This window comes from Colletotrichum aenigma (assembly GCF_013390185.1).
Source record: "Colletotrichum aenigma strain Cg56 chromosome Unknown KSG_Cg56_contig03, whole genome shotgun sequence".
Lineage (NCBI taxonomy): Eukaryota > Fungi > Ascomycota > Sordariomycetes > Glomerellales > Glomerellaceae > Colletotrichum > Colletotrichum aenigma.
In genome coordinates, this window is record NW_023500909.1 from 3878651 (window position 1) to 3890975 (window position 12325).

Here is a 12325-nt window from a genome sequence, read left to right on the forward strand (position 1 = left end):
GTAGTCACCGGAAGAGTCGAGACTTTGTATGGTCGCCGACCAACTGTCCAGTTCCCGTCTCAACTTCATCTGAAGAGTCCAAGACAAGAACCGGCATTCTAAGTGAGGCTACAATGTCCTCCCAATGGCTGACTGCTGCATGTTTGACACATGGACGGCGGTGTGGCCGATGCTAAAGCTGTCTGTCTTCGTTCTATAGTACAAAGTTTCTAGCGTTTGGGTTCGACTACACGTGCATTCTTACCAGCAGAAGAGCTGAGCGGTATGTACATGGCAGGCTTCTTTCAGGCTGTTCACACTGGCTCAGTTCAAGCTGCCGACTCCTTCTTGGCCGTGACTTCAATCTCAATCCTCATGGCTTCCTCCATCAGACCGGCTTGAATCATGGTGGCAGCCGGGCGCACATCGCCGAACCACTTCTGCAGAACAGGCCAAGTCATCTGAAAGTCGTTGCGGTCGGGCAAGATGTAATGTACGCGGACAACGTCCTTCATCTCCGCGCCGGCCGCAGCGAGAGCGGCAGCGATGTTCTCCATTGTTTGCTCGGTTTGCTCGACGATGTTGGGCGAGATGACTCCAGTCTCATAGTTGTACCTGTCTCATTGTCAAGTTCCCTGCCGCAAATTCTCAAACGGGCAACGTACCCCGTCGTTCCGGACACAAAGATAAGGTCGCCCGACACTACGGCGCGGGAGTAGCCGATTTGTGCCTCAAAGGCCGAGCCCGAACTGATGTTTCGTCTGGTCATTGTGGGATAGGATGCGGACGGGTGAGAGAAGGGTATTGGGCAATGAGCGTGGGATGAAGAGGTTGGCCGAAGTCTAGGTTCTTGAATACTTTGACACTACGCAGTAGAGGGAATGATGGAAGAGAGGGGATGAGGTCAAGCGGGCTTCCGCTGCTGTTGAGTCACTTGATTTACAGGGGGATGCAGAGAATTAGACAGGGTAGCTAGGTGAAGCCAATCAGGACCCCATTTCACGACCCTGACAGGCCAGATTGGGACAAAGGCTTCAGCTGCCGAAAAGCAGCAGACACCAACGCAGGACCGGAATTTTCTTTTCCTCGGTGAGTCAATCGTTTCAAACGGAGGCGTCGTGGAAAGATAGCAGAGAAGTACATGGCCCAGTATGGTCAGCTACGACCTGCGCGAAAGTCAAAAGCGAAGATGAGAGTGTCAAACGGACCCCCCGCACCTGTCTTTCCACGGTCTCTGGGAAACATCAACGCCACGTGGGACCCCTGCCAACGAGGGACTCCTTACACCGATGGCTCCGGCGCTCACCGAGAACCAATTGACGACAGTTCTAGGTACTGCGGTAAATCCCATTCGCTACAGCCTTTAGTGGCCACCGAGTTCAGATGAGATGGAAGAATACTTTGAGTTCGTCGATGAAAATGGCACAAATCAAGATATGAGTGAGGCGCGGGGTTGATACGTGCGTTCTGAATGGGAATAACTTCACCTTGGCGCTTGCAACGACGTTCTGTTGAAATCAATTGCTTGGAACATCTTTGGGATCGTTGCGCCGTTGAAAGATTGCAAAAAGTGAAACTGGTCAAACATGTCTGCCTTTTTGGCAAGACCACCGGCTGGGTTCGCCGCACCTTCCAGAATGAAAGGGCGGCCACCAAGGAAGTCTGCTCCTGCCGGGCTGCTCAAATATTTCACCCCCATCTCACCTTCCCAATCTATGCTTTCCCACTTTCACATCAATACATTACGGAAAACCTTGGACTGTCGTGTACATAAGTCACCCCTGGCTTTCGCGACAATTCGAGCCATTGACCCTACCTCTTCCATCCCCGACACTTGCACAATCCTGCCTGCAGCGGGATCTCAGAAGCCACCTTCACTTCACCCCACTATGTCTTCTTCTCACATGGACATGGACGATCCGGAGACCCTCCTCGAGGGCTCCCAAAAGACCCCAAAGAAGACACCCAAGAAGCCCCTCCAATATCCCGCCGACATCCCTCGCCTCACTCGGTTCGGTCGCGGCACGTAAGGCATCAAGACTGGCCCCCTTCCAGATGGAACTGACTGGTCTAAGCTCTCCGTCGACATCATCAAGGAGCAGCTCATGATGCGCAACGTCCCCACCGACGGCCGGAAGCAGGTCCTCGTCAACCGCCTGCAGAACTGGCAGACCTACTACGACGGCCAGACAGTCGACGTCCGCCCCGTCGCCGAGGGCTTTGATCCCGCCGACGAGGGCGCCAGCTCCACCCCCAAGAGCACGAAGAAGCAACGCAACGGCGTCCCTGTCAACGACCATAGACACATCATGTCCACCAAGAAGGCCATGACCCAGCGCATGTACATCATCAAGCAGTACGCCAACGACGAGTGGGGTAACCCGAATCGGCTCTCGCTCGCTGTCCGTGGAGCCGGCGACGACATGTACACCGTCACTATTGCGCATGAGACGTCGTGCACTTGTTCCGCTGCCGTAAGTGGTTTACATCAATCAAAGTATAGAAGTGCAATCACTAACACCTCGCAAGAAATTCAACCCGCGAAGCAACTGCAAGCATGTCATCTGTGAGTCCCACGCATCTCAGCATCACTAGCATCTGCTCACCATGCTCTAGATGTCCTTACGCACGTCTTGCGCGCTCCTGCCGAGATTCTCCCTCAGAGGAGGATCTCCGACGACGAGCTCGCCACGATCTTTGCTCGCGCCCCAAAGATCCGCCCTACCCAGGCCGAGATCGACAACGACCCGGCCTTCAAGGATGGCGTTCCCAAGTCCAAGGAGGGCAAAGACTGCATCGTCTGCTACCAGGCGTTCGGCGACTTGGAGACGGTATGCTGCGGTACTTGCGGCCACTACGCCCACACCGGATGCTTCGCCACATTCGCACGCGAGAGCAGCGGCTGGGGTACCAAGTGCCCTACCTGCCAGGCCAAGTGGAACCCCGCTGGCAAGTCGGAGCAGGATGTTTGAGATATGCGCAGGTGCTTTGATGTTTTGAGATGATGAGTGGATGACGGGAGCAGATGAGAAAACTGGTATGGGGAGCTAATTGTTGCTGGGAGAGCGATTGTGGAGGAGTTGTGAGATGGCGAGATATCAGCGGGAGCTCTCGTGAATGATGAACAGGTAAACTGGCAGCGCAAACTAGCGGTAAAATGATGATAGGCACTGGCAAATAAAAACACCCTCTGTGGGTTTGGTCACAACTCGAATGTGGTTCTGAATGATCTATGCATTGGGAGTATCGTGGAAACACTGGCTCACCCCCTCCCCTTCTACAACTTCGAGTCCATCGCGCAACCCTTCCAGGCCCCTCCTTGAGGGGCCGACGGAGAGGAAGCTGCCTGCTGAATACAATCAAGGAGAGAAGCAATATGTAAATCCCCGCGAATGGCCAAGTCTACCACGGTAGCTTCATTAACAAGGAAAAGGAAAAAAAAAAAGTAACAATCCCCCACGCCTTCACACCACCGGGTTTTTGATGTGTCCGTAAAACTCCAGAACGCGGTAAAGCCGACATCTCATACCCATCCCTTTGGAAACGGGGTACAAGACAAGCAGTATAAGGCAAGCAAAAAATGCCCGTGTCGATGCCAAAACTTTCGTCTTTCTTCTTCTCTCACCACTTACCATCCCAAGTATCCCCCACGCCTGCGCTGGCCCGGCTTTCCATGACTGAGAAAACAACGACGAAGCATGCTGCCCTCTTACTTGAGCATCGAGTGGGTGCGGATGCCCTTGGGGCCCATCTCACTGTGAAAAAAAAGGTATCAGTATATGAATGCGCGGTCAGAGTAAGAGGGGAGAAACTTACTTGTACTCGATTCTGCTCAAGCTCGCCAGACGCTGGGCCTCGAGGCCGGCCATATCCAGATTGTGCTGGCAGAAGGCGATACGAGCCGCGACCTGCGCGCCGAGGAACATGGCCTCCTCGAAGCCGTTCTTGTTCCACTCGCCCAGATACGTGGGAAGCGCTGCCAGCTTGATGCTCGTGGGCGTCTGGCTGTGGAAGTGGTGGGCGCCGCCGGGAGTGCCGTTAGCCTCGCCGGGGCCGGGGGTGCCCTGGTGCTGCGCCGACGCCGTGGTTGCGGCCTGGAGCAGGGGGTTGACGCCGGAGCTGTTGGGCGGCAGCTGGTGAGGGGCGCCGGTGAAGGAGCCGGTGGGGGTCTGGGCGCCGGTGCCGGTGGGCGTCGCGATGTTGGAGGGGAGCTCCGAGGTGAACATGGTCGCCGTGCTGGGCGAGATGAGGTGGCGGGCCGTCAGAGTCTGCATGATGTTGTCCTTGAGGCCGCGGAGGCGGGCGCCGTTGCCGACGAAGATGATGTTGTCCCAGCACAGGGGACGGATGTACATGTCGTCGATGCTCTGGACGGTGCGGTAGATGGTCGTGACGATCCGGTCAATCTCGCCACGGTCTGCAAAGGTGAACCGCTCCAGACCGACCTCGATGTCGCGGCGCACGCGCTTGGCCTGTCTCTCGGGAGGGCCGGGCACGCCGTTGGTGGCGGTAGGGGTCTCGGTATGGACGACAGCGGCGTGCTGGGCAGTCGTTCCGTTCGTCTCGGCGGCCGCAGCAGGGTCGGCAGGGGTGGCCTCTGCCGGCTTCGACTCGCCGTCAGGAGCCGGCGCGTCGGCGGGCTTGGCGGCGCTGTCCGTCATCTCCACGTCCTTGGACTCATTGGGGTTGCCGGCCTCCTCCTTCTTGGGCTCCTCCTTGGCCTCCGGCTTGGGCTCCTCCTTCTTGGGAGGCTGGACCTCTTCTTGAATGACCTCCTCAAAGTGGAACATGTTGTGCGTGCGCTTCGAGTTGGGCAAGCGGACAGGCTTAGCAGCCTCTGCCTCCTGAGCAGCTTTGCCCTTTCTGCCACCCTTGCCCTTCTCTTGCTTTTCCTTCTCCTTCTTGGCCAAAAAGTCGCGCGCGTTGCCCGCCGTAACGATGCTGGCTACGTCAAGAACACCCTCGTCGCCCTTAGGTTCCTCGGGCTCTTCGTCACCGGCAGCCACGGGACGCGCTGGCTCGCTGGTCTGAGGTGCCTCGGCAGCCGGCGCGGCAGACGGCCCGCTCCCAGCAGCCCCTGCCGTCGAAGTAGTTGGCAGCTCCATCAGCTTCGCTTTATTGGGCGCATATGGGAGAACCTCGCAGACGTGGCTCTTCTTCAGCTGCTCAGCCATGTCGTAGGTGAAGTCCTTGCTCTTGAGCTTCTCGAACAACTTGCGCGTAAAGATCTCACCGCCGGAGATGAAGCGCTCAGGGTTCGGGGCGCCCAGCTCGCCGTAGCTGACCACGCGACCGTCGTGTATGCAACTTACGTCGACCTTCTCGTAGCCAATGTCCACCACAGTCACGTTCGGCCACTTGACGCCGTACTGGGACGCAATGCCGCTGTGCATCATGCACAAGGCCGGGGTTCGCGTCTTCTCGAATATGTAGCGCGCAATCGTCTCGTTGTCGGGGCGGGCCCATTGGGGCGAGGCGATGAGCATGATGGGAGTGTTGTGGTAAGTGGTCGTGAGCATGCTGTGAACATGGTCGAGGAAGGCCAGGAAGGCCTCCATGTTGGCAATGCGACCGCCTGAGAAACCACTCAATTAGCATTGCAAACCTTGTCGCGTTGCAATCGTGCCCACCACGACGTACCTTGAAGAGGGTAGATGGCGCCCTCGCTCGAGTCTGTGTCTTCAACCCACTCGTACTCGTCCTCATCGGTACGCGGCCCGTCGATGGCGAGAGCGCCATTGGCGCCAGCCTTCTTGCGCTTGAAGGTGTGGAAAGGGCGCCATTCGCCCGTCTCCTCGTCCTTGAACATGCGCGTGGGCATGCGATGGACAGGCGGGGTCAGCTCGCCGCATCCCAGCTGGGCCATGGTCGTCTGGCTGCCGGGGCAGATGATGAGGACCTGGTCCTCGCGGAACTTGCCCGTTTGGGTCGACATCTTGCCGGCGCGAGGGGTTGTCGCGGCACGGGATTGAGCTGGAGTGTCGTGGGGCGTGGCAGAGCCTGGATTGTCGTCGTAGGTGGCTCGAGTTCGAGGCTTCGTGGGCGTAACCTGCGCGAGTGTCTGGGGCCGCGATCGAAACGCGTATCTGGCAGAGTCCTCTTGGGAGCTAATGCTGGTGCTGGTGCAGCTGCTGGCGCCAGCTGTAAAGCCACTGGTGGTGTTGGAGCCAGAAAGTGCTGGGGTGGTCCGTGCAAACAGCATGTTTGCTACAATGTTTTTCCGGTCCGTGCAGCTCTTGCACACACAGCAAGGCATAGACACCAGAGTAGCAATCATGATGTTGGTGATAGCAGTTTGGTGATTCACAAAATCCGAGGCTGTCATTGTTCAAAGGAAGTAGCTCAGAGTTTTCTTTCGGTTACAAAATCATAAAGATCTGGGGCTCTAAGATCGAGCAGCAGCTCCGCTCAAGCAAGCTGCGGCTTATCATGTTATCGTGCGGCTTGAAAATGGGACGCGGAGTGTTCTGAATGATTGAACATTATCTTTATGCAATACGTAGTAAGGCTAGGCTACCATTGCCGGGTGATCTTGTTGGGTTGCCCCTCACAGTCGACCCGCGGTGGCCCAAGTAATGTCCCTCTGCAGCATCTGAGGCTGCTCGGCCGACGTCCGGTTCTAAGGTATACAGTTCCTCCCCCAATCCAGTTAACCGTTCCGTTTCCCCCATGGTACAAACTGTGTACCCAATCATCATTTGGTGTGTTGTTGTACCCTCCCGGTGCCTGGCCTTTTTGAGCCTTGAATCCGTAAACGCCTGTTAAAACCGTCGTAAAGTTGTTCGTCAATCGCAAGTAACTGCTGAGTATTCTGCTCCCAGAATTTGCAGCTGTAAATCTCCCCCAACGCCTGGCAGTGAAAATTTCAAGCAGGAAAATGAGACAGCGTGCGTGTCCAAGTTCCTGGGTGGCACACCTAGTCCCACGCAAAAAGCAAAAAGAAAGTGAATGGTATCATGCAACATCAACCGCCTTCGGGGCAACATGCCTCGACTCGATGCTGGAAACTTCTTTCAAAGGGCTGCCCAAAGGGATCATAAAATCGGTTTCCTCATCTGGGAAAGCCCCAGGGGCCAGAGGTGTGGCCTTGTCCAGTTCCTGGACGGTGGGGGTCTGGAGTGCCGACTCATCCATTTGCAGCTTCTCCGTCATGATGGAATCGGTCTTGCTCGCCTTCTCCGCATCCGACCCATCCTCAGCAGGCACCTCCTTGATGGACGGGATCTTGCTCGACGACTCGCTTCTGATAGAGCTGGAATCAATGGACTGGCGAGGAGAGGCGGTGAAGGAAGACTGAAGTGGGCTGTGAAGATGGCTCACATCTCCCATCTCGCTCTTGCTCGCGCGGGAGCCTCTCGCAGGGCTTCTCGCAGGCAAGGGGGGCGGAATCCTCTTAGGAATCGTGACCAGGGAGCCCTTGGCGTGAATCGGGGCAGCCATGCGTGCCGGCTGGACCTCGGCCACTTCGAAGATGACCGCCTCCTCCTCGTCGTCCTCATCGTCCTCGTCGTCGGCGTCATCATCCTCGTTCTCGTCTTGCGCCTCCTCCTCGATCTCATCATCATGCTTGGTGATGATGCTGGCGTCGTCCTTGGTGTATACACTAGATGCCTTGGTCGCCGCATCATCCATGGTGCTCACGTCGGTACGCAAGTGGTCGTCGCTGTCCGTCATGATGTTGCCCTCGATCGAGTGGCTACCGCTCATCTGCCGCAAGGGTGTGAAATCAATCTTGGTGTAATCAATCTCCTCGGGCTCCTTCAGTGCAGGCAAGCTGTGGATGGAAGCACCGTCTTCGCTTTGGCTCTGGCTCTGGCTTGGCGAGGTGTCGGGGGTAGTGATGGCCGTGCTGGTGTGAGTGAAGGCCTCCGACAGCTTGGTACGGTTCGTTTTGGTGGACATGAGACTGGCCCGATTGCTTCTTGTCGTTGTCGTTTCGACACTTTGTCTGCTGAACTTTGAGAAGGCAGGGCTGGTTGGGGTAGGGTTGAACTCGAACTGGCGACTTGTCGGGCGTTGGTGTGTTCCGGCCTCGCGAATCTCCAGTCCGGCCATCTCGAGTGCCAGCACACCAAAGGGGTCCGGGTCCTCAGCGTTGGGTATTCCGAAAGCAATCTTGGTCTTTGGCGAGGCGGGCGAGGCTCTGGGCGTCTCAAGAATGGCGTCTCCTGGTGCGGGCAGAGCCGAGAGTTTGCTGAGGATGACCTGGTCCGCGTCGATTCTTCCTTCGGCTTCCTTGATGACCTCGAACATGGGACGAGTCTCTTCCACGTGCCTAGACACATTGCCGGCGCAAATGTCCATGCTCGACACGTTGCACCCGTAAAACCTCTCGTTCTCATTTCCACGCTCCTTCAGGATGCAGCCCGTCAAGTTGACGGTTTGCGACTGTCCTCTTGCCTTCATGTACGTCAAGACGGTGTTGTCCAGCTCCCTCCATTTCGGGTCGACCTCTGTAGATTCCAGTGCGACTAACGGGCCAGTTGTGAGACCAATGTCTTCGCCCAACGTAATAGTAGGTTGAGTAATGAGCTGCTCGAGGGCAGCGATGTTGTTAATGACAAGAACGCAGTCGTAAATATCGACGCCCATTACGAAACTCAGGGACGGGGTGTGCAGCACGATTCCGGAGGGTGGTGACCAGGTACCGTCAGCTTTGCGGGCGATCAGGATGCCTGAGCCGCCAGACCCCGTCATCCACAGGCCCGATCGCATGCAAGTGAAGATTGCAATGCCTGCAGCATTCTGGATAATCCTCGGAGGAATTTTCTTGAAAATTCGAACTGGTGTTTGGGGCTCAGTGAGGGCCGATGAGCGGTCGGGCTGATCGTGCAGGGGCGCGAGGAAGCCGTCGGCTGCAAGCGAAATGGTGTTAGTGAACGGGTGCACCATGTAACAAGCGAGGCGGGATCAGTAAAATGAAGCCACTTACAGCAAAATGATTTCAAAATGCGGGCGGCACGATCGCACTCCGCATCGAGGGTTGCTGGCCAGAAAGCCTCACGACCAATACGTGAGGCAGCCGTGGCAAGAGCAGTGGTGGTGAGAGGGGCGGGCTTGGTGGACCAGCGAAAAACCTTCTCGAGGGGAGATTTGCTGTTTGCCGTGATGATGCTGCTTCGGGCGTTGCTCGTGGTGCTGGCGTTGCTCCTCCTCCTGGCCTCCCAAGACGGGAGGAAGCTCGAGACCCGTTGCATGGTCCGATGTGCGGTTCGTGGTTGGGTGAAATCGGGTATTATGGGCGAGGGCGTTGGTGATGTCTTTTGAGCCCCGTTCGCAGATGGAGACGGGGTAGCGACGACAGCGACATTCGTCGATCGCTTCTGTGGTGTTGCTTTCTCGCCACCAACACCTATTAGCAGAAAAGACCTGCTTTCTCTCTGGATCCCGCCTGTATGGGAAGAGGTTGAAGAAGAGAAGCAGGAAAGAGCTGGATCAAGAATTTGGGGGACGAATTGGGCTTTGTTAGACAGGATCATTCAGGTCCACCGGGTCAACTCAGCCTCCTCCACTCTGAGGTACTAGGAATTGAGTACTTTGAAGTGAGGTGCGCCAGCAAGCAAGGTGCAGCGCTGCAGCAAGTACAAGACGGTGGCAGGGCTCACGGATCACCACGCAAAAAGCAGCGTAGCGTCAGGTTGTGCAGGCAGCGGGAAGGGTGTATGGGCCAAGCGGGGAGTGAGTGGGTGTGGGTGTGGGCTTGGGTTCTTGCCTGGGTCGGTCGTCGGGTCTTGGGTCGTTCTCCTGGGGGGCGTGTGGGCGAACAAGGGAGGGAAGAGAAGGAAAGGTCCTGGGTCTTGGGGGTGGTGGTTGCGCGCAGGTGACGTGGGCGACGAGGATGTGAGGAGAGGGCCGATCCCTGTCCCCTGGCTCGTCGACGGCGCCGGACCAGAATTCAGATGGACCAGGCCCAGGTGGGATAGGCCGGGTGCCAGTTAGGTACTGCGTAGCTACTTGGTGGTAGCAGCAGGCCAGAGAGAGGGCCGACGAAGAGCCAGTTGGGGAGAAGTGAGCAACGGCGTGAGAACGAGGGAATTCGGTCGGCAGTGGTGGTGTTTTCTTTTCTTGTTGAATTTTTTTTTTTCTTTCTTCCTTCCTCTCGTGGTGTTGGCAAATATTTGTTGCTGGCAAGACTGGGGCTAGGCGTGTCTAAGTTCCAAAGTCGGGAGCCACGGGATTGACTGAGTGAGGCGTGTTGAGGGTGAAAGCAAGGTGAATGGCAATCCTATGCCAATCCCATACTACCTCAGATAATCAGGCAGACGCAGGGCAAGGCTCTTGCCGACGCTTGCACTTAAACAGCCGGTAAGGTGCCCGGTAAGGTACCTAGGGTAACAATAAGGTGAGTCCGGCCGGTTCAGCAGTTTTTTGAAAGATGCCTTTGTACCTGAGCAAGAGGAGGAGAAGAAGAAGAAGAAGAAGAAAAGAAAATGTGAGACTAGGGTCAGGAACACCGGGGGGCAAAACGACGTGATCTTCAAGTATTTGTGTAGTGTATGTACCAGTCTTTCTCAGAGACACTTCAACAATCCAGTCCCAGTCCACCTTTGCTGGCGCTATCCACGTTTTTGCGAGCCGGAGGCGACGGCTTCAAATTAGGCAAGGCCGAGTGCGAAATCGAGAAGCCTGGCCCGATTGAGGCTGGCCCATGGCCTCTTCTGGCGTCCCGAGGTACGTAAATCTGGGGCGGTGCCAAACTCTCCCAGCTGAGTTGCGGATACCATCACCAGCCTATCCAGGTCTCTCTCTACACGTGTAAATCGAATGAGAATCCAGAGAGCCACCAACACACGTACCGGTTTGCGACTCACAGGCCATCACCAACTTCCTCCACAGTCCACACGTTGGCGCCTCTCATGCAGCTTGACCTCACGGCGAAACCCCACTGCAACAGGACCGACGGAAGCGCATGCATTGGTGGTGTCAAGACAAGGTATCAACATACGCAGTAGCTTGAAAGCTTGAGGGACGCCTCCAGTGGTGCCTGTGCGAGAACAAGTCCAGTCCCGTCCCGTCGTATTCGGGGGGCGTAACTGTCACTAGATTGACTAACAAGATGATGCTGCTGCTGGCTGCTGCTGCTGCAGTGGTGGGTCGACGATCCCGCTGTGGCATCCATTCTCCGGCAGGAAGAAGAATGTTTGCTAACCCAACACTGATGAGACCAGCAATGAGACTGCGTATCCGAGCTGTGCGTCTGTACCTCCCCTCCCACATTCTCTTCAAGTACATGCATCAAGTACATGCACCCCAAGCAGTCATGACTAATCAGTGTGATGATGATGATGATGATGATGAATATACGTACATGCAGCGACACGAATCCAATCCAATCCTAGAAAACTTCTCGGCAAGGACCGGCAACTTGGACAGCCTGGTAACACTTAGCACCTAAAGCATTGCTTACTTACGATGGTCCATCACCCTTCTTACTCAGACCTGCAGACAGTTGCAGATCGGACGCTCAAAAGAGGCATCGCATCGCACCGCACTGCACTCGCACCACGCCTTTTCCCGCCAGGCAAACCGCTAGCCAGACGCAAGGGAGACAGAGGGGGAAAAGAATGGCAAACGTCGAAAAAGGAAGCATAGGTGCAAGGAAAAACAAACAGGAAAACCCCAACGGAGCTAAAGCCAATCTCCTTCACTGCCTCCCATCGGGGCATGCAATGCCTGCAGATGCACGCATTTTGCAATTGTCTTCAGTCTAGAGCGCCATGGTCCATTCTGTCGCGCCCATTGGCAAAGTCGTCGTGAGCCAACAGTAAGCAAGGGAGGGAGAGTTTGCATCCTCCTCGTCAAGCCACATCAGCGAGCTTTACATGATTAATCATGAGATGAAACCTTGTTATTTCGTTGCGAGCCAGCTGCCGGCGACCCTTATCCTCAGAACAGACAGCCCACCCAATCGTCTCTCCTCTGCCATGCACCGTCCAAGACAGGCGCAACAGTCTCTCGAGGGGAAAGGGTCAAGTAGGGTCTGGGCGCGCGGACGGGACACGGACGGCCTCGACGATCCCACTCTACGCTCGTCTTGACTCGTCCTGACATGCAGCCTGATCCATGCTTCGGGCGAACATGTCGAGCTGTGCGCAATATGCGAAGCAGTCCGGAGACGGGCGCCTTCGCCCTTGCTTGGAAGTAGCCCGATATTAACACACTGCCCAAATCAATATTTGACAACTTTAATGTGTCCCTGAACAGACAGAGAGAGAGAGAGAGAGAGAGAGAGAGAGAGAGTCAAAGGGGTCAACGAGGGTCCAAGCCGGAACAGAACCCGAAGAGACGGCCGAGACAGGAGTTGCTCTCAGACGGAAACCCGATTGCCGTGCGCAAGGCTCTCGAT

General features: G+C 56.2%; 4 protein-coding genes across 4 annotated transcripts; 1 reads left to right on the forward strand and 3 right to left on the reverse strand.

Moving 5' to 3' along the window:
* Nucleotides 1-308: 308 nt before the first annotated feature.
* CGCA056_v005005 (RutC family protein) lies at nucleotides 309-748 on the reverse strand (the record flags this gene model as incomplete). The annotated part of the gene is made up of 2 exons (XM_037320260.1): nucleotides 309-594; nucleotides 645-748. The coding sequence occupies 2 exons, from the start codon at nucleotides 746-748 to the stop codon at nucleotides 309-311; spliced, it is 390 nt and encodes a 129-aa protein (XP_037181433.1).
* Nucleotides 749-1868: 1120 nt separating this feature from the next.
* On the forward strand, nucleotides 1869-2951 carry CGCA056_v005006 (uncharacterized protein; the record flags this gene model as incomplete). Its single annotated transcript, XM_037320261.1, has 4 exons — nucleotides 1869-1995; nucleotides 2035-2453; nucleotides 2509-2545; nucleotides 2596-2951. 4 exons carry the CDS (start codon nucleotides 1869-1871, stop codon nucleotides 2949-2951), a joined length of 939 nt encoding a protein of 312 aa, XP_037181434.1.
* Nucleotides 2952-3688: 737 nt separating this feature from the next.
* On the reverse strand, nucleotides 3689-6181 carry arp9 (SWI/SNF and RSC complexes subunit arp9; the record flags this gene model as incomplete). The annotated part of the gene is made up of 3 exons (XM_037320262.1): nucleotides 3689-3734; nucleotides 3796-5554; nucleotides 5620-6181. The coding sequence occupies 3 exons, from the start codon at nucleotides 6179-6181 to the stop codon at nucleotides 3689-3691; spliced, it is 2367 nt and encodes a 788-aa protein (XP_037181435.1).
* A 752-nt stretch (nucleotides 6182-6933) lies between these two features.
* On the reverse strand, nucleotides 6934-9176 carry SH3YL1 (SH3 domain-containing YSC84-like protein 1; the record flags this gene model as incomplete). Its single annotated transcript, XM_037320263.1, has 2 exons — nucleotides 6934-8834; nucleotides 8912-9176. 2 exons carry the CDS (start codon nucleotides 9174-9176, stop codon nucleotides 6934-6936), a joined length of 2166 nt encoding a protein of 721 aa, XP_037181627.1.
* Between the last annotated feature and the right edge of the window lie 3149 nt (nucleotides 9177-12325).